Raw genomic sequence first — 22,428 nt, 5'->3', positions numbered from 1 at the left:
GACCGGTGAACCGTCTCCGAAGCGTGGAAAGACTCAAAAGTCCTCTGGCAAAGTAATGCCCTCTGTTTTTTGGGATGCGCTTGGAATAATTTTTATCGATTATCTTGAGAAGGGAAAAACCATCAACAGTGACTATTATATGGCGTTATTGGAGCGTTTGAAGGTCGAAATCGCGGCAAAACGGCCCCATATGAAGAAGAAAAAAGTGTTGTTCCACCAAGACAACGCACCGTGCCACAAGTGATTGAGAACGATGGCAAAAATTCATGAATTGGGCTTCGAATTGCTTCCCCACCCACCGTATTCTCCAGATGTGGCCTCCAGTGACTTTTTCTTGTTCTCAGACCTCAAAAGGATGCTCGCAGGGAAAAATTTTGGCTGCAATGAAGAGGTGATCGCCGAAACTGAGGCCTAATTTGTGGCAAAACCGAAGAAGTACTACCAAAATGGTATCAAAAAATTGGAAGGTCGTTATAATCGTTGTATCGCTCTTGAAGGGAACTATGTTGAATAATAAAAACGAATTTTGAAAAAAAAAAGTGTTTTTTCTTTGTTAGACCGGGGACTTATCAGCCAACCTGTTAGAATTGTGACTAAATGAACTTGCGAAAATAAGCGCTATTTGGCCTACAATATCTTTCAAAGTGTGAGAAAAAATACAAAAAAGATCCCGAAAAAGTATCAGCTATAGTTTTTCTAGATATACAGTAGAAAAATTGTCTCAAATTTTCATATTTTTCGTTTATTGTTAAAGAAGTTTATAAAAATGTATTTTAGTGCTCACCAATATGGAAAATATTTATAGCTTATTTAGATTAAAGCCTATACTTTAAAATAACATCGAGAAATAAACCGAAACTAAGTGGGAAAATAGAATTTGGTGGCTTTTTCGAATGTCCTTCTAAGTGGACATCGGTGAAAGGGTTAATATGTGTTGAAATGGCATGCAAGACTGTCGTCGTGCTATGTGCCTTACGGAATTCATGCTGATGTTGGGCAGCTGGAAAATTCTCGACAAGGCTGGGGTGAAGTAGTGCCTCAAGTGTCTTGGCTACTGGCGAGAGAAGGGATATCGGTCTGTACGATTCAGACATAGGTTATAATGAGTGAATCCAAGGACAAATTATGGAGTCTGGACTCAACTCCCAGTATTCCCAGATGCTTCAGTATTAACATTAAAATTCCGTCGGAGCCCAGTGCCTTGCATGGTTTCGCGCTGTTGATGACATTGGTAACTTCGGCTGTGGCAAATTGTATATTCTCTGAAGCCTTCCCAGTTGCCTTTCTTTTGGTTGACATACGTCCGGCGTATAGGTTATAAAATCGGAGGGTCGGTTAATGGTGAGAATTATGGGGAGGTGGTCTGATCCCAATTAAATGTCGGGTTGCCAAAAACGTCATTTATCAGACCAGGCGACACTAATGATAAATCCGGCGAACTAATGCAATCACCCATAATTCTCGTGGGGGCCTCTTCGTTCACAGTGCAAAATGTGGAGCCATCTATCTGCTCTGCAAAAGCTATGCCTATCTGGTCATGACTTAGGAGATAATGCCATAGTTTATGGTGGGCATTAAAGTCTCCTAGCACCAATCGGTTATGCCCGCACAACAGCCACTCAATTTTTGGGCTATAACCTGGAGCACAGCTACAGCTACCAATAGCTCTATCTCGGCAGCCGTGGGGCCGAGATAGAGCTATATGAAAGCCAGGCCGTCATATGAAAGCCAGGCCGCCACCTCCACTTCTTGTGCGATCCTTTCATAGCACATTGTATCCGTCACAATGGCGTAGGCTGCAGGTGGCATTCATAGTCTGACGACCCACTGCTGCTGACGTTGGCACAGCATCCTGCCACGTAGTCAGTATGACTATACTCCCGCAGCGATGTTTGGCCGGAGCAGTTTTGGAAGTTCACCCATTCCAAGCACCGGTTACACCTCACCGAAACCGAACGGTGGTGGATCAGGTTTCGGCAGACTGAACAATACCATGGTCTGGGGTTTTCCTCTATCCCGCCTCGGACCAACAGCAAACAGAGAAGGCTTCCCGGGATGCACCTTCGCCAACACAAAAATACGGACGAAACAACACGTGTATCCTTGATTCTATTCTCCGCTTCTTTAGCTCTGAATCAATACTAAAACAATTAGTGTGAAGACAGAATCTTTGGAATTGGCATGTTGAAATAACAATACATCTGAAGAACTATTGCGAAATCAATGCAGAGGGTGTATAATGTAACTTCCGCCATATCACAAGCTTATGTAAAATTAATTGCTCTGAGCCAATCTTAGACCACTTCCGGATCCAAAAAGAAAATATTCATTGCTTTTTAGCTTCGCTTCTTCGATGTGTCATGTGTATATTAACATTCATTGGGAAATTTTCATAACATTTGCACTACATTCCATTGCAGATGCTATAAGGCATATACCCATATAGAACCTGCCAATATTTTTTGAATTTGACGGCACTTCTGAGAATCTCCATCACGTCGAAACCAATCGTATACGACATCCAAAACTCGTCGGAAAAGCGCCGTCACTATTGAGAAGTTGTACCACGCCAAGTTACTACAAAAAAGTATCGCATGAGTGCAATTATTAGGTGCCTTTTTTAATAAATTTAGAACGACTCTTATAAGAGCGCCTTCAAAATAGTGAATTTTATGGTAGTTGTGAAAAAGTGAATTTTATGGTAGTTGAAAAGAATCATTGTGGCCAAGTAAACATGATTGTTTAGATGTTTATTAATTTGATTAAACATTTATAAATTTTTTATAAATATAGCATTTATACGATTATCACATCTCATTTAACATAATTTTTTGCATTAATAAAAGAATGATGTTGAGTTACAAGTAGCAAGTTACATGTGCAGCGTCTAGCAGCCGGTGCTTTTATTCTCGATGGAGGCAGCGTGTCTGGAAAAATATTTGAAAAAACGATCACTTTATTCCATTTGGAACGTCAAAAATTGTTCACCATTATACATTTCACAATTTTAAGCGAAATACATATGTTTCCAGCACTTCATTATCGTTTCTATTTAAATAAATTATAAGAAGCTAGTTGCGTTTGGTGTTTCACAAAATATAAAATGGCTCTTGTAATAATAATGATGGCAAAATACTTTCATGTACATTTCATACTTTTTCATACGCTTCCCCCATCACAGTTGGCGATTGTTGCAGTGTCACTTACGAGTCTGTGGTAGGGATGAGGATGAAATGGAACTTTGAAATGCTGGCAGGGGACCGATTTTTGCCTTAACAATTTTGATCTCGAGATCCTCTCGATTTTATCTTTAAATGATATTGGCTAATACTTATTTGTATATTATAAATTTAATAATATTGTACCAACATTCTTTGATAATATTAGTTATATTTGATTATTATTCTTCATTAATTCATAATATTAGACATACCACCATACAAAAAGGGATTAAAATAACAGCCAAAAACTATGCCACAAATTCATTAGCGCAGATAATAACTAATTTCAATATTTAATAGCGACATCTTTTGCTTTCTATCTGCCCCACATTTTCATTTGAAATCTTCTTTAGTTATGAGAAAGAAGAAGAATTAGAACCGTGCGCTTCTTTTCGTAACCCTGTAATCAGCTGATCATTTTGTTATGGAACTAATCCATTCACCGGTGTTCAGTTTATAATTTGCCCAACTAGATTTAAGTAACATGTTTTCACGCCAATTTCCCACATGCCTTTCAAAGAGAGCCCTAAGGCTATCCTGCAGACGAAATGAATCCAATACAGCACCCGTCAATGAAAGTCAAGCCAAACTCTTGCAAAATATGTTACAAGGGGATACTGATGAAGTAACTAGACATAAAACAAACCCAAAAGAGACATCAATTATATTGTTTCCTGGTCAAGGAACGCAATATGTGGGAATGGCAAGTAAGCTAATGCGTTTTCCTGAAGCGAGAAGAATCTTTGAATTGGCCAATGATGTTTTGGGTTATGACTTGCTAAAACTGTGCCTTGAAGGTCCAGTGGAAAAATTAAATCGCACAGAGCATGCACAACATGCAGTAATGGTGTCATCCTTGGCCGCGCTGGAACAGTTAAAAGAAGAACGTCCTAAGGCTATAGACACATGCGTAGCAACAGCAGGATTTAGCTTAGGTGAAATTACTGCTCTTGTCTTCGCAGGTGTTATGCCATTTGATAAAGCTTTGAAATTAGTACAAGTTAGAGCAAATGCTATGCAATTAGCCTGTGATCAAGTAGCTGGTGCAATGGCTATGGTCGTATATTCCCCCGATACTAAAATAGGAGAAGCATGTTCGAAGGCAGTCCAGTGGTGTGTGGACAAAGGTATTGAAAAGCCATATTGTGGAGTGGCAAATTATATGTATCCACATTGTAAGATATTAGCGGGTAATATAGAAGCATTGGAATTCTTAGAGAAAAACTCAAGGGCCTTAAAGATTAGACGTATAAAACGTTTACCAGTGAGCGGGGCTTTCCATACACCACTTATGGAGTCTGCCGTAGAAACTTTTGGAAAGGCTTTAAAGAAAATCACCTTAGAAGATCCTTTAATACGAGTCTACTCTAATATAGATGGCAAACCTTATAAGCATGCGCATCATATATTGAAACAACTTCCCAAACAGGTAATGAATAGTGTACAAATATTTCCAGATCGACATTAATAATTTTTTGTTGTAGATTGTTCGCCCCGTGAAATGGGAGCAAACAATGCACGAAATGTATGAACGTCAACAAGGTATGGACTTTCCGAAAACATACGAATGTGGCCCTGGCAAAGGTCTATTACAAGTTTTGGAAAAAGTAAATGCAAAGGCAGCTAATACAGCTATCAGCATACAAGCTTGATAACGGGAAATTAATTGATGTATGTAATTGTAAATAAAAAGTCTGTATATGGCTATAATTTTATTTAATTTGTTACATATTTATGCTGAATTTATAGAATAGAATCTACGCAAAAAGTATCAAAATTACTTTTTTTTTGTTTGACATGAATTATTATCATTTGTCGCTTCAATTGGCAAATACGCATTATCCATACAGAAAATAAGTCTATAAAAATATGAGAAACGCCGATATGCAGCTAGGTATGCGTTTTAAATGCGCAAATACATAATTACATATTTTTGCGTAATTGCGATTGATGAAGTTAGGGTTAGCTCCTGGCACTATTTACAAAAAATCTAGAGCCAGTGCTAGGGTTAAACACCATATTTTTTGCAACAGGCGTGGGATCTAGTTATATGGCATCAATTTTCACTTTCACCCATAATAGAACAAAACCTGGACATATTTTATGGAATTTTCTAAAGAGTTATGAGGAATATAGCTTTAGAGAAATGATATATCACTGATTCTGGATTCAATGGAATGAAACAGTGGCCGTTGTAGTTAAAATAGTTTTTGTTAAAACATTCAAGTTAAATTATCTCAAAACTGAGTATTTTGACATTGGCACTTTTAGCACCAAGCCACAGAAATAATCTCATAACCATTCCGGTAGCCACTAATTTCAATTTATTCAGACAATACAATAAGCCAAACGAGGCCAACAATAGTGTACTGTCATTTTAGTAAATCTTAATTCTATACATCACTAGAAAAACACTAAATTCAGATAAGTACATATTAATTCCATTGATATTATTATTAACATGGCCAATTATATATATCCCTATTAATGGGACCCTTGGCTACTATGAACATCAATTACTCATTTTGGAATCTAAACAACAATTCATTCCTGAATTGAACAACCATGAAATTGAAATTCCTGAGCACTATCGGCTAGGTATAATAAATGGTATACTAATTTGCGTGTTCCGTACTGAACGTGAGAAAACAAATTTAGATATCAGATCCGAAGGCATCGACCTTTTTATTGCCCTGTAAAAAACAGCAATTTCCGAATTGAAATATAACCATCAACACTGCAACCTAGAAACTCTTTTACCTTTCCACTCACATGTTCGTACCATCTGACCCCAAATACATACCGAACTATCCTATTCACAATGAGCCTAATTTTATATTTATTAAGATTCTGAGTGCACGATACCAATTCCAAACAGTAGCTCACCCGTGTCATAAGAATTGCGAAAGCAATTGTGCGCCTGGCGTGAAGTGGCAAATACAAGCCACAGTTATACAATTTCCTAAGTCCAAGTGTAATCCTATTCGAGATAGAATCAATATGATCCCCAAAATCTACGCACGGATCAATAATCACACCCAGACATTTAATACTATCTACATCAATGGATATAAATCGGTGGATGCAAAACCGATCTATAGCCCGTACGAAACATGATCGCCTTGGTCTTTTTGCGATTAGCTACAAGATCATTATTATCTAACCAGTCAGAAAGAGCACACAGACCTATCACAAGAAAAAACCAATTGGACGTAATCCACCTAAACAAACGGTCTCACTATGTCACCCTCTAAACAGTAAACTAAGTATTTATAAACAATATAATTAATAGTGGGCCCAACACAGAGCCTTTTTTATTTATTTATTTATTTATTTTTATACCCTCCACCATAGGGTATATTTTGATGTGTTACATTCCGTTTGTAACACATCAAAATATTGCTCTAAGACCCCATAAAGTATATATATTCTGGGTCGTGGTGAAATTCTGAGTCGATCTGAACATGTCCGTCCGTCCGTCCATCTGTTGCAATCACGCTAACTTCCGAACGAAACAAGCTATCGACTTGAAACTTGGCACAAGTAGTTGTTATTGATGTAGGTCGGATGGTATTGCAAATGGGCCATATCGGACCACTTTTACGTATAGCCCCCATATAAACAGACCACCAAATTTGGCTTGCGGACCCTCTAAGAGAAGCAAATTTAATCCGATCCGGCTGGCATTTGGTACATGGTGTTAGTATATGGTCTTTAACAACCATGCAAAAATTGGTCCACATCGGTCCATAATTATATATAGCCCCCATATAAACCGATCCCCAGATTTGACCTCCGGTGTCTTTTGGAGAAGCAAAACTGATCCGATCTGATTGAAATTTGGTACGAGGTGGTAGTATATGATATTTAACAACCATGCCAAAAGTGGTCCATATCAGTCCATAATCATATATAGCCCCCATATAAACCGATCCCGAGATTCGGTTTTGGAGGAACAAATTGCATGCGAGTCAGTTGAAATTTGGTACATTGTGCTAATATATGGCCGTTAACAACCATGCCTAACTAGGTCCATATCGGTCTATAGTTATATATAGCCCTCAGATAAATCGATCCCCAATCACACAAAAATTGGTCCATATCAGTCATAATCATATATAGCCCCCATATAAACCGATCCCGAGATTCGGTTTTGGAGGAACAAATTGCATGCGAGTCAGTTGAAATTTGGTACATTGTGCTAGTATATGGCCGTTAACAACCATGCCTAACTAGGTCCATATCGGTCTATAGTTATATATAGCCCTCAGATAAATCGATCCCCAATCACACAAAAATTGGTCCATATCAGTCATAATTGTATATAGCCCCCATATAAGCGACCCCCATATTTCAATTCTGGCTCTCTACGTACCGTGCAAAAGTCCATATCGATTCGTAGTTATTTGTAGACTTACCTACACATACCTTTTTTGTCTAATATATACCACGTATGGACTAACTCACAATTTAGAAAACGATGTTAAGAAGTTTTAAGATAGCACAACCCAAGTAATTCGATTGTGGATGACAATCTTTCGTAGAAGTTTCTACGCAATCCATGGTGGAGGGTACATAAGATTCGGCCTGGCCGAACTTACGGCCGTATATACTTGTTTGATTTGATTTTTAAATATCTCCGGATCACCGAATAGACAAATTTTTATCGCCGTGGCAGAAATTTATGATAGCAAAAAATGTCCAGCTTCAAATCGCGATGATGACATATATAGGATATATCGCACCGCTCACACGAAAAAAATCTTTGATGAACAGGCTAGGAAGCTGGATTCTGGAAGAACTAATAAAATTAACTGCTGGGAGTAAAAGTTATTCGGTTCCATCTAGTTTTTTTTTTTTTTTTTTTTAAATAAAAAATGCATTTCTCATTCTTTCAATATATATTTTTTATATTTGTAGATCGTACATCAAGCCCTACAAAAAGACATTGTTTATACCACGTGTCGAAAAATGGACAAATAATCATAGTTTCAATTTTTCATAATTCATAGCATTTTTACAAAATAGAGTACAAATTTACTTAGCTATTTAACTAAATATTAACAACGTAAATGTCTTTAGCTTTTCTCGTCACGCGTACGCATGCGAAACACAAAGGCAGCACCTTTATTTTTACGAAAATTCTCATAAGGATCGTTAACATTAACACCAACACCCTAAAAAAATATTTGTCTCAGTTTTAATACAGAAATTCTAATGATTAACTTACCTTATATAAATCTTTGCGATCTCTAACTTCACCACCCGAAATGGGCTGGTCTATGCCCTGATTTTTTGTACCTAGTCCGGTACCAGCGCCAGACCATCCCATTTTCATTAACATCTGGTGACCTTTATTGGATTCGTCAATGAATTCATTCTGTTTTGCAAAATTATTACCACTGGAAAAGATCGATAAGTAGGTTCTCATTTAAAATTCTTTATGCATTTTAAAATAAAAATCTTACAAAAAGCTTGGTGGTGTGACTGATCGTTCCCTTTCGCGTTTAGTATTGCGATCATTTTTGTCGGTTTCTCTATCTCTATCACGAGGTGGTGAACGGCGGGGAGGTGACCTACTCCTCCGGTTATAACGATTACGACTTCTATCGTTTCGATTTGGTGTGGAACGAATTGGTGATCGCGATCTAGAACGTGTCCTTGATTTTCTTGGTGAACGAGATCGGCTACGACTTTTGGAACTACAATAAAAGATATATATGAACAGTTTAGATAAACTTGCATAAATTAGCTACCTGCTTTAACTCACCGATAACATCTCTTACTAGTTTTCTTGGGCTTTGGTTTTTCCAAGACAACAGGACTGGGAGAACGAGACTTTTCTCGAATTCCATTCTTAATGTCTTCTTCTTTTTGCTTTCGGGCAGAATTTTTAACCTTATAGTATTCATATAGACCGAGCTTTTCCCAACCCTCGCTGAAATTTATACAAATTTTAAAAATTAAAAATGCCAAGAGTAGTAAAGAAAAACGTTTTTAACTTACTGGTCTCTAGGTCTATCGTGAGTAGGCAATGAATAGAAGGCAGCTAAAGCGTTAGTTAATCTCTCGCTTTGGGGCGCTGGGGGCGGCAGACGTATATCTATCGGATCTAATGGTTTATAATTGTAATCTTCCAGTCGAATAAGTGGTACCATGAGTCCAGCTGGTAAATCGTAATAGGGCGCGGATGCTTTGTGCTCTTCTTCTTGTTCCTTCTCTTGTTGTTGCGGGACGCTTGAAGGTTGCTCATCGTCACTTCCTGCCGCTGTTTGTGATGTTTGGGGTTCAAAAGGCAATTGCTGTTGCTGCTGTTTTTGTACCATTTGCAATGCAGCAGTCACATTTCGAAGATCAACATTCAAATTTGATACATTACTCAAAAGTTCACTTGCATTAACACTAGATGGAGGATTAATATTTTGTGGAATGTTGTTATTCATTTGCGCGAAAGGCGTCTGTTGCATAAGAGAAGGGATCTGTTGGGAACTGCCTTGACCCGGTGCAGTTGATTGATTTAGAAAACCTGGCGGAGGTTTGGACAAATCTGGTATGAAGAAATTATTAGCGGTAGAAGATGTATTGGGGAAACACTGATTATTGCCAGGGTTTGTAAGGTTCTGTGAGTTACTATAGGAATCTACCGGATCACTCATATTAGGCATCACTATTTTTTGACCCATTAACGAAGGTATGGTGGATGGTTGTTGAGTTTGTTGTTGTTGCTGAGTATTTGCTACCGACATTGTTGCAGGATTGGGTAAAACGGATGCAAGCATTTGTTGCTCCATTTGCTGTTTCTGTTGTTCCAATTGGGTTATTTGTTGGGCGGCATGCTGAATGAATACTTGATGTTGTTTTTTATAGCTAAAAAATAATTGAATGGAAAATTAATATACATATAAACTAATGAAAGCCGTTTCCTATTTGTATTTTCTATGAGCAGTTTGCATTTGTTTCATACTTATCCATTTGTGATTTTATAGCCTGTGTGAACTTAGATGTAGTTTCATGATGCAAATTTTGCAAATTTGTTTTATACTCTTGCATGGAGGAATCTGGCGATTGTAATTTTGATATAACACATGCATCAAAGAACTTTGCCTTTGATTCCCATAATGATAATAGTTTAGTTAGTTTTGCCCGTTGATCCGTAGTAGCAACTGTTGGTATATATATACATATTAATAAAACTATGTTTTAGACAACTTTATGCACTTACTTAAATCGGCGCTGCAAAACATCGGAATTACAACATTTTCGAGACTATTCTTTAAGTCATTTGCGTTTTTCCTAACACTGTAAAATAGGAATATGTTATTATTATTGCTATTTTTAGTAAAATATTTAAATTGTCTTTGTGCTCTTCGTGATATACCACAAAAAATTTTTAGAAATACATAAATATACCAACATTTTCGAATAAGTGTGTGACCCCTTGTAAAACATTTACACAGAAATTTTTTCTGTTAAAATTTTAATTTAACATTAAATACTATTTTATTTATTTTTTATAAAAATAAAAATCAACCACCAAAATTAAATGACTCAATTAATTTTTTAATTAGAATCAAATTTACATCGATGAATTGAATGATATAATTTTTTTCGCGATTGAAGAAATTTCAAAAAACATTTTTTTTGTACCAAGGTCGCTAAGAGAACAGTATACCCACTAAGGCAAGTTATCTTCCCTTAATAATACAAATTCGAAATTTTGTAATATTTTAAAAATCGATATCGAAATATAGACAAGAAGATTTTTGCTTCCTGAAATTCGCTACACTTCGGACTGTTCCTTTTTGTGGTTATATCACTTAATTGGTATGTAGAAAATGCCCTTACTGGATACAAATTATCTACAAATTCAAATTTATCGTCATTGCAAAAGTTGACACTACTCTTCTCCATATATATCCACTTATGTGATTTTCTGAAGTTCGACTTTAGGGTTCAAGGAAAAGTTGTAGTTGCGTGGACCTGGCGTACAGGTTCATAAAACATAACCAATAGCAATATGACATTTTTGAGACGTCAATTTTTTTATGGGGCATTTACAGTTTGTTTTCAAAATTATGGTATAATCCCCTTCTTTTCGTACGTCCGTTCCTTTGTGTTTTTTGTGTTTTACATAATCTACAATTTCAACTTTTTAGAGCCTTTCATGGGTGTTTTGGTAGTTGTACTAAGCAACTGAAGGTAAACTAAAACATCTTAAAAAAATAGAACCGTGTTAGGCAAGAGATTTGGGAGGTGAAGCTTTTAACACTTGTTTATTATAGAAAAAGAATCCATATATTGTAAATAAGGTATTTACTATTAGGAAATTGAATTAGTCGTCTTTTTGCCAAAAAATCAAAATCGACTATGCAAGCTTCAAATTCGGTCAGTCAACTATTTTGATGCTGACCGAAATCAATTTTTGTTAGCGGCCAACCAACATGGGCTAAACAATTTTAGAGAAAAAACAAACAGTCGAATTTGATTTGAAGAACGAATGTGATTCCGATTATATTATGCTAACTCCGAATAAATTCAATATATCGACTAATGATTTTTATGGCTAATAGAAGTGATGCAGAAACAAAAGTTTCAAAGCCTTTCTCTTATTCGCTTCAAATTGTAAGCCTTTTCATATACCTAAATATCTGCAATTCATATATAACTCATCAAAAAATCCCGTTGACTTTTTCAATTATCATTGCAATCCTAACATTTAATTTAAATTTTGCTGATTCAAACAGCTGGCTATCATTGAATCAGTGTATCCAAACCTGTGCAAGGACTGCGAACTCACAATTGGAGTAAGTTAAATTCAAAAAACCTTAGAATACAATATAATTCAAATAAGTTGGCATGAAGAAATAACCCTTACACATTAGACAAATAAGAATATAAGGCCTACTAAATATAACAAACATTTATAAAATAAAAATTATATTTACTTACCAATGATGTAGAATATCATTAATTAAATATATAAGATGTAATTTTTGCTGAAATGTTGAACCGTCTGCCAAAGCCCTAAAAATAGATTAATAAACGATATTTTTGTTGCTTTTGTTCATCCGTACGCTTCTAGAGTTGTGGATAATGAACAAAATTATAAAATACTACTACTGTCTTGCCAATTTTTGTTTGATACGAGTTATTCGGTAAAATCAGTTGTCTGTCAGTTCAAATGTACATTACGTATTTCAATTGTCTCGTCATTATTTTGATGGTGGAAAACTTCTAGAAGCCGAACTCCTCCGTATGCATCCAAGTAACTTATAGCTTGATAATATCAAATGTAAGATTATTAAACAATCTCTCGATGTAGGGGATGTCATAAAATAATAATATTGTTATGCAAGAGTAGTAGTATATGTAAATTAAATACAGACATATATGGTATATATCAAACAATTAGTTTCAAATTAAACTTATATATAACACGCATACTTCTTTAAAAGATATTGTAAAACGACATTGTTTTTAGCGCTGTCGGATGAATGCTGTAATATCCAGTTTTTGCCTAAAATTGCAACATTTAAAAATATTACTTTATTTGCTAACCAACAAAAAATCAATAATATATAAATAATATTTAATATTTTGACAAAGATTTTCATGGTTTATAGAAATAACGTTTTAAAAGTTATGCGTAATGATCTAATATTTACCTTGTGAAATGCTGTCCTTCGTGCAAGCATCTATAATGGGTTGCAATATACCATCGAATTCTTTGAGAGATATATTTTGTTCCTCTGCTTGTTTTTCCAATTGTTTGTTTTGTGCCTCTTCTATAGCCTCTTCAATGTGCTTCTTTTGCTGGTTCACCAATGCCTAAACATGTCCCATTGTGAATTGATTTCAATAGATAGTTTTGTTTTTTTTTTTTTTTTTTTGGAGAATTCGATTTCATATTTGAGGATTTGCATAAGATTTTTAGTTTTTGGTTTTTTTTTTTTTTGCAGAGACATATTTTAGGATTTTTTTGGCAATGACATTTTTACAGATTTGTGTGTTTTTGTAGCGGATATTTTTGTTTTTTAGTTTGGGGTTTATGGAGTTTTTATAAAAAATATACAAGTAAAGTAAAATTTTAAATGTAGACATTGTGTTTAATATAGTAAAAAATAATTATAATAAAATTCATTTTCTTAAACAAATGTTGAAAATACTTCCCGTTTTGAGAAATTTTTTATGGCCTATCAATTTTTTAGCAAATATAATAAATAAATAAATACTCATTGTAGATAATTCAATGCATTTATATGTGATTTCTTTTTTAATAAATGGGAATAAGCGGCGATAGAGGATATTTACCAGCCTTATGATATACCTAAATCAACGAAATTCGATAACAACGTAACCACATTCAGTTGTCAAATCTTTATAAAAGTAATACGAAATTATAAAATATTCCACTTCTGAGAAAAAATGGCTTATAGGCCGACCGTTTAGATCAATGTTTTTTTTTTTCAGAAATCAGAAAGAACACTCCCACATCGAAACATATACCAAATGTTAAGAACGGAATGGTGTTATAAACAATTTAAAAGAGACATATTCAAAGTAGATTTTTAGAATATTTGTTAATTTCACATTCCCAAACTTCAATGCAACATAGAGAATATATTTTAGCCCCTTATGGAAATTCAGATTTATAATACTTCGAAATGTTGGTGTTGAAGCAGCACCAAAAGTGGTCACTATGGATGTGGAATCAATTCACACCCAGATTGGCAAAAAATTTTGCATCCGGCCAAACTATATTTAGAAAAGACAAACAATTCATTAATAAAGGCAGTGCCTCTAGTGGCAAAACTTCGCTGGCTTTCATAAGCAGTTAAAAATCCGTGAAGAGTTCGAGCCAAAATTCGAAAATCAAATTTTCGCCTCCATTTTGCAATCTTTAAATTCGATTAATCGACTTCTGAATTGAATTTAGATCAGGGTAAATCGACTAATTGAACTTTGATGTTTGTCAAAATCAAGTAATTGAGTTTTGATAGTGATCAATAATGAATAATAATGATGTAGTCCGAGTCTATCTGCTGAAAATTCATCAACAAATCGGACGACGCGTATTCAAAAGTCTAAAAATTGAAAAAGTCAACGGTCGGCAATAATTGCGCCGAACATATGGAAAATACATAGAAATACTACTTATAATATGTGCGTAGATTCACTGATGTTGAAATTAAATATTACGAAATATTATGTTTCATCACATTATTTAGAATCAATAGGCAACCTTAATCCTTAAAATTAAGTACTTCATATAGTTGAGATACATTGAAATAACAAAATACAGTCTCCCTGATACGATATTCGGAAACGCTAATCGCATTTGGCTATATTCTCTTAACCAAAAAACGTAAAAATTTGAGAATATAGTTCTCTTTAATGGTAATTTCAAATTAAAATTGGAAGTCCGAGAATATCTCAATTGATTCATCATAAGAAATATAAATTCTATTCCAAATGTCGGAATATGACAGAAGACGCACCGTCATCTAACACTAACATTTGATGACCCATTTTATGCAATATATTTGTACCTATCTCATCTTAAAGCAAAGAGTGAAATCTGATTTTCTTCATATTTATGTATAGTTGGCAAAACAAATTCTAAAAAAAAGTTAATAACATTTACCGTATGCTGGGCTGTTAAATTTGATTCCGATTGCCGTATTTGTTCTCTTAATGCGTTTTGTTGCATATTGATGGCCTCTATTTGAGCAGTTATAGTCATGGCTAGTGATGTTTGCTGTTGATTACCTCCATTTGTAGCCGGCGGCTGTTGCTGTTGTGGCATAGCAACATTGTGTTGTACAGAGGGCGGTCCACTATTCCATAACTGGTGATTTGGAGGCGGTTGGTTCATACTAAAATTATTCCCATCGTGCATTTGTCCACCACCTTGATGATGCAATACATTTGGAGGCGGTCCTTGTGTAAAGTGTCCTGACTGCTGTTGCTGTTGTTGTTGCGGGGGATATTGCTGCATTTGCTGCTGCTGTTGGAGTTGTTGTTGTGAATGCATGCCTCCTGCATTTGAACCCTGTCCATGTTGTTGTTGTTGTTTCAGAACTAAAAGCAATAAAGCAACAATAAGTGTATGTTCACGTTACCGGTTAAAACTCTCTTATAGTCTTACAAACTTGTTCTGCCTGTACACGATATTGATAATAAGCCGCAAATTCTCCGCCATATAAAAATTCGAACTTGGGATTGTTTTGTTGTTTTTGCTTAGTAATCATTTCGAATTCCGGTCCATTTCTTGCCACAAATTCGGCCAGTTTATCAATAATATTGCGAAGGCTCGCATCTTTAAGAACACAAAAAGGAAGACAAGGATATTAATAAGACTCCCTTTTCTGAACATATACACATCTGTTTATCAGGAAAAAACGAGGCGTTTTTCAACTTCAATTTCCCCTTCTACAAGAATTAATATCTAATAAAGACTTGCAAAATTACCTCTAGGTGGTGGGGGACCTTCCATTTTGAAATATTGGACTGATAGGTTTATTTATTCCAATAAAATTGATAAAGATTTATCATAAAATTTATAAATTTACATGATAGTCTGTAGTCACTATCTGTCAAAAAAAATTTGATTAGTCTCTTGGGTACGCCATTTTTCGTTCAATGACATTTACGTTAACACCTAATGAAAATTCGTTAGTCACAGTGTTGCCAAACTTTTTGTGACGAAAATTTTGAAAATTATGTTATAGCATACTAATAGCGCGCTGAATTAGTTTTTGTGATAAATGTTGATATTTTGGTAGAAATTAAAACATACCAGCAATTTTTTATTTAATATTTTTATCTTATACTACGTTCGCATTAGACACGAAATCTCACTATTTAGAACCAAAATCTCTTTATAAATCTCAAGTGTTCGGACTGGCAAAATAACGAGATTTCGTAAATTAGGGGATTTAACAGCTGTTTGTATATATATCAACACAAACCCAAACCCGCAAATGCATGCTCGGATAACTCTTGCCTACTGTGGACGTGTTTTTTTTTCTGTCTCCGCAAAGTTATTGATATAAACCGGACATCCGTATCTTTTTCTTTTACTGATTATCGCAAAATTGGAAAGGAGTTTTAAGCCAATCCACTGTTCTGTTCGGGTCAATCATTGTTTTGTTTTCTACACAAAGATCAACAGGAAAATTTTTCAAATAAGATTTATTCACTGCAAAACCAAAAATTATTTTGCTTGCTTGTTTATATCACACATACATTGGCAAAGATTATCACTCAAGATCAAAATGAGTTTTTCAAAACAAAATGAGAGTGAATATAATAACCTGCTATCAGAAATAGTGGAAAACAATAACAAATTACAAGACGAACTTATGGAGAAGCTAACGGCATCAGCTAAAAGAGAAAGAGAAGACTCACATAAGCTAGAGAAAACATCGAAAACACCTCGTCTGAGTAAACATACATCTCAAGATGACTTGATACAACAAATCAAATATATGTTTAAAGAGAGTGAAGAGAGACTTATCACACACATTAACAAAAGAATTGATGAAATAGACTCAAAGTGGATAAGTATACTTGAGAGCCAGAAAACACAATTTGATTACAAGATAAACGAATTGAGTGACCGTATGTCTGTGCTGGAAACAGATCGTAAACAAATAAAAGTAATAAGCGATGAACTAATTTCTTTGAGGTCACAGATACAAAAACAAGATAATTTATCTGTTGCATGTGATTTGCGTATAAATGGAATACCATTTATGAAGTCTGAGAATTTATGCAACATATTCGATGGTATATGTCAGGTCTTAAATACACCTACACCCCAATACAAAGCAATATATCGTATTCAAAATAGGAACAAAAGTATTTTGAATACTACGATTATAGTTAAAACATTGACACCTTTTTTGAAAAACAATTTCTTGCGTATGCTGGCACAATTTAGGAAAAGTAATAAAACTCAGCTGTGTTTGCACCATATAGGATTCGATTCAGATCAGCCTATACATATTAAGGAAAATCTCACAACAACGAATTTTAAAATATTGCAAGCTGCTTCCAAATTAAGAAAAGATAAGAGAATTGCATCCACATATTCATATCGTGGACTCATATATATAAAAATAACAACGGATGGTGAGGCAATATTGATTGAAAGTCTCTCTCACCTAGAAAGTTTTTTTCGATCAACCAATTGAGAACAATATGCACATCATAAATCTATCTACTAAAATTTGTATTCAATATTACATTTATAACCGTTTAATATACCATATCGTCGTCATTTTGTACACACCATTTTCTACAGTTTATTATTGCACACAAATTAAATGCGTTGCCCATTGTTTCTCACATGTCTTTGCTAATGCGCTTTACAGACTATCAGTTATTCCGGACGACAATGTCCGCGTCCAACTTTTCGATTAAAATCGTACGCATTAACCACATTGCAATTTTTGTTTGACAGACCAATGAAAAAATCGATAGCAGAAATCGATATGGTATCGATATTTTTTGTAAACAATAACATTGACTAGAAAATAAAGCCGCTTAATTTTTGTGAAATTTTAATAACAATATGTACAAAAACAAAAAAAAATCAAATTAGCTTTAATTTTGTTTTTATTGGAGCTAATAGAAAAAGAGGAGCAGCCCGTTAAGAGAGTATGGATACAAGGATGGTTGAAGAAGAGATCTCCTTCAAATGTGCGTCTCGTAAGAGAATTGAGTTTAACTGCACCGCAAGACTACAAGAATTATCTGAGAATGGACACCCACGTATTCGAGGAATTGCTGGATATGATAAGTCCACTCATCCAAAAACAGGACACTCATTTGAGAGATGCGAAAACTCCAAATGAAAGATTAATAGCTACGTTACGGTTTTTGGCAACGGGACAGACTTTTTCGGACTTGAAGTTTGAAGTTTATATGGGAACATCTACCTTGAGTGGAATTATAATAGAAACATGTCTTGCCATCATAAAATCGCTTAGGAATTACATACGTGTAAGTAACTTTTAATATTTGTGTTCGATATAATCCCTACAAATTGGCCAAAAGAATAGGAGACATAGAAAAGTAATATTTTAAGGTGGGTTTTAAGTTCGAGTTTAGCAGCATTTTTATACTAAAAAGGGCATACAACTATACCTATTTCTTGCAAATTTTATTATAAACTCTTGGGGATTTGCACAAAGAAACTTTTTATATTTTATAACATGTATTCATAAAAATCGACTATTAAAGAAAAGTAATCGTGAAAATATGACGATTTTAGCGGCTAAACTCGAACTTAATACCACCTTTCGCCGCTAAAATCGCAATTTTTCATGAAAATTTTAGCGGCTAAACTCGAACTTAATACTCACCTTTAACCAAAAATACATTGAAACTATTGCTTGCGAGTGGTATACAATTGTTTGCCAAAAATCTTCTGAATGTGTCGACTGTTGCAAAATGTAAACGAATAGGTTTCCAGATTTATATGTGAAAGATAGTTTTTTTAGTGCTAAAAAGGTGGAGACACTGCTACTCGATGGAAATGTATCCGAATGGAAATTATGGACACTCAGATTTTTATGTGAAAGATAGATTTTCCACAATATGGGCTAGAAAAAAGTGGAGCGACTACTTCTCGAGAGAAATTCTTTTATCTGTATAACAAAAACAATTACTACGTGTTTATAGTAAATTCAAGTTTGTCTTTATTTAATTTTAGTAAGGTTTAGTTTTGTACACAAATTCTATCGTTTATATACTATAAAACAGATATATCACATTGAACGTATTATAGTAAATACTACTTTTTTGGCACATATATTAATATAAAATTAAAAATATATTTTGTACGGAAATATATCATATATGACATAAATCTATATTTGTGAAACGATTGCCTATTTAGGCTAATAAACGAAATGTACATATATGTATACATATATTATTGCGGTATCAATGGATTAAACGTATATGTTAATGTATAAATCGTAGATACATAGTTAATATTAGTTCGCTTATTTTGGATTAATTAATAAAGAACATAAAATAAAAATAAACAATGGTACTAGCATGTCTTTATTAACACTATGACGCAAAATTCCAAATAAAAAATCACTTATCCCAGCCGAAAGCAATCGATGAGAGAAGAAAAGTTGTTGAAGTTTTTATATTCACACTTTGTACAATTTAAATAATTTCTACTTGTCATCTATCTATCGTAGTAGTCTATGAATTTGACTTTTATATTATGTCATTTAGAAAATAAAATTCTGTATTCTTTTTTCTGTTTCTAATCGTTCAACAAGATGTTAATCTCGATGAAAATCTATTGGTAGTTATTTTGCTTGATGGTTTATCAGACACATTTAAAGAAATCCGAGCCGCATTTGATACTGCCAATGAGTTTCCATCGCTGAATTTGTTACGGTCAAGATTGTTGGAAGCTGGTGTTGAAAAGGATAACGATGAAGCCGAAAATGCGTTAAAAGCAAAAAGATGGAACAGAAAACATGAAAAATATCAGTCGAATTATTCAGGTATGTCAGATAAGAACTTTCAGTATAATTGTCATAGATGTGGCAAGAAGGGACACAAAGCTAAGGACTGTAGAGTCAAACTTGAACGAAACCAAACAGCAAAAATTCATGGTGAAAAGGCCCAGGGTTGTAAAGATCATAAGGTAAATACTACAAAGGACAAGTCGTATTCTGAATGGTGCTTTGATAGCGGAGCTACCTCCCATATGTGTGTTGATGAAAAGCTCTTTACTGACATGAACAAAGATTATGATGCCAAAGTGACCCTTGCTGATGATACTGTCGTGAAATCCGAAGGTATTGGAACAGTTGTTCTCAATTTACTAGTTGGCGGAAAGAAAAAGAATATTCGATTGAACAATACATTATTTGTCCCACTTCTTGGAGGAAATCTGATTTCTATGTCTAAAATTACGGATTTGGGCTACGAAGTTATAATGAAAGGAAATTCTGCGAAAATTTTGAAAGGAAAAGCCACTTTTATGGAAACTGTAAAAGAAAACGGTTTATATTTGCTGAAATCTCATGTCAGTGCAGATTGTAAGAGAGTTTCATCTACCACAACGAAATTTGGTTTATGGCATACTCGGTTTGGCCACTTGAATTTTGGTGACCTAAAACAATTGCAATCGAAGAAGATGGTTTATGGTTTGCCAGATATCAAGAATCAAGACGATAACTGCAGTGTGTGTATAAGGTCCAAACAGACACGTGAACCATTTCCAAAGAAAAATGAAAAGTCTGCTAAAGAACTTTTGGCTTTGATACACACAGATCTTTGTGGACCCATGCAAGTCGAATCTCTAGGAGGAAGATTATATTTTGCTACTTTCATCGATGATTTTTCAAGAAAAGTTTTCGTTTATTGCTTGGAAAATAAAAGTGAATATTTGAAGACGTTTCAAAATTTTAAGAAAACCGTGGAACTCCAAACTGGAAAGAAGATTAAATGTTTAAGGAGTGACAATGCACCTGAACTTATTAGTAAAGAATTTTCATCTTTTCTCCACAAATGTGGAATCAAACGGCAATTAACTGTTGAATACACCCCTCAGCAAAACGGCGTTGCTGAGAGGATGAACAGAACTCTTGTCGAAATGGTAAGATGTTTTATGATGGAAGCAACCTTACCAGAATCTTTATGGGGAGAACTTGTACACACTGCGGCATATATAAGAAACCGGTGTCCAACTAAACTGAACCTTGATAAAACAGCCGAAGAACTGTGGACTGGAAAAATGCCTACTGTCAGTCATTTTCGTAAAATTGGATGTATAGCATATGGTTTGAACAAGAAAAAGCCGAAATCGAAATTTATGCCACGAAGCGATGAATATATTATGGTCGGTTATGACGAAGAATCTAAAGCGTATCGTCTGTGGAAACCAGGAACCAATCTCATACAGAAAAATCGAAATGTAAAATTCTTGGAGAATGCATTTTATCAATCTGATGGAAATAATCAAGAATGGCGGAGATTTTATGAATTTCAAGAAAATAAAGAAGAAGAAGAAAATCATAACTCACAACTGGAAAATGAGCAAATACAAGAAGACAATCAAATAACAGATCAAGGTGATGAAGAGCCAGATATATTTGTTGACAGCATAGATGACCCAGAATTACTTGTAGAAGAAGGAGGCGGGGCATCTGAAGTTGAAGTGAATATTCCCATGGTAAGTTCTATAAAACAAAGTTTAAGATCATGGGCGAAAGGTAAGAATTCTGCTTGCGCGGCCGTGAATATCGGACATTGTGATCCTAAAACGTATAAAGAGGCAATGGAGTCAAATAGCTCTAATGACTGGTATAATGCCATGTTGCAAGAATTTGAATCTCTTATAGAAAATGATGTTTGGGACCTAGTTGATTTGCCCACTGGAAAAAGGCCAATTGATTGCAGATGGGTTTTTAAGACAAAATGTTTTCCAGATGGTCGTGTCGACAAAAGAAAAGCCAGGCTGGTGGCGAAAGGCTATGCCCAAAAATACGGCATTGACTATATGGATACCTTTGCACCAGTTGTTCGCCAAAGTACTATTCGATTAGTGTATGCTCTTAGTGCTGAGAAAAATTTGAAACTTCGACAGCTGGATATATCGTCGGCATTCCTTAATGGTAACTTGGAGGAAGAAATTTACATGAGTCAACCTGAAGGGTTTGTCCAAGATCGGAATAAGGTATGCAAACTCAAAAAAGGTATATATGGTTTAAAACAAGCAGCTCGACAATGGTTTAAGCGAATAGATAGCGTTTTTAAACAATTTGGATTGAAGCAATCGAATTACGACCAATGTGTTTATTATAAAAATGTTAATGGTTCCACAACTATTGTCACTTTATATGTTGATGATATCCTTATAGCGTCAGATAATAACAACGAAGTTGACCGTCTTATAGTTACTCTCAAAAATAATTTTAGAGTAAAAGACTTAGGACAACCAAAGCATTGTATTGGTTTGGAAGTCAATATTTCTGATAACTCAATATCGATATCACAACCTGGTTATATATCTAATTTAATTCAAAAGTACGGTCAAGAAAATTCAAAGCTTGTCAAAATTCCAATGCAACCACAAATTTGTCTTGAGAAAGAACCAAAAATTCCAGAAGAAGCTGATAAAGTAAATACCACCAAATATCAAGAGCTCATCGGATCTCTATTGCAT

At 34.7% G+C, this 22,428-nt stretch overlaps 2 protein-coding genes across 2 annotated transcripts; one reads left to right on the top strand and one right to left on the bottom strand.

Moving 5' to 3' along the window:
* Window positions 1-3,635: 3,635 nt before the first annotated feature.
* On the top strand, window positions 3,636-4,941 carry beg (malonyl-CoA-acyl carrier protein transacylase beg). The gene is made up of 2 exons (XM_075305749.1): window positions 3,636-4,650; window positions 4,706-4,941. The coding sequence occupies exons 1-2, from the start codon at window positions 3,706-3,708 to the stop codon at window positions 4,871-4,873; spliced, it is 1,113 nt and encodes a 370-aa protein (XP_075161864.1). The 5' UTR covers window positions 3,636-3,705; the 3' UTR covers window positions 4,874-4,941.
* A 3,162-nt stretch (window positions 4,942-8,103) lies between these two features.
* scaf6 (SR-related CTD associated factor 6) lies at window positions 8,104-15,851 on the bottom strand. Its single transcript, XM_075303958.1, has 13 exons — window positions 15,693-15,851; window positions 15,370-15,540; window positions 14,866-15,302; window positions 12,887-13,049; window positions 12,666-12,738; window positions 12,171-12,245; window positions 10,444-10,520; window positions 10,186-10,384; window positions 9,228-10,088; window positions 8,992-9,159; window positions 8,690-8,923; window positions 8,452-8,623; window positions 8,104-8,398 (listed from the first exon to the last, which is right to left on the bottom strand). Exons 1-13 carry the CDS (start codon window positions 15,715-15,717, stop codon window positions 8,300-8,302), a joined length of 2,754 nt encoding a protein of 917 aa, XP_075160073.1. The 5' UTR covers window positions 15,718-15,851; the 3' UTR covers window positions 8,104-8,299.
* Window positions 15,852-22,428: the final 6,577 nt, after the last annotated feature.

This window comes from Haematobia irritans, chromosome 4 (assembly GCF_050003625.1).
Source record: "Haematobia irritans isolate KBUSLIRL chromosome 4, ASM5000362v1, whole genome shotgun sequence".
Classification (NCBI taxonomy): Eukaryota; Metazoa; Arthropoda; class Insecta; order Diptera; family Muscidae; genus Haematobia; species Haematobia irritans.
Note: the sequence above shows the minus strand (reverse complement) of the source record. Positions and strands in the feature narration are given on the sequence as shown.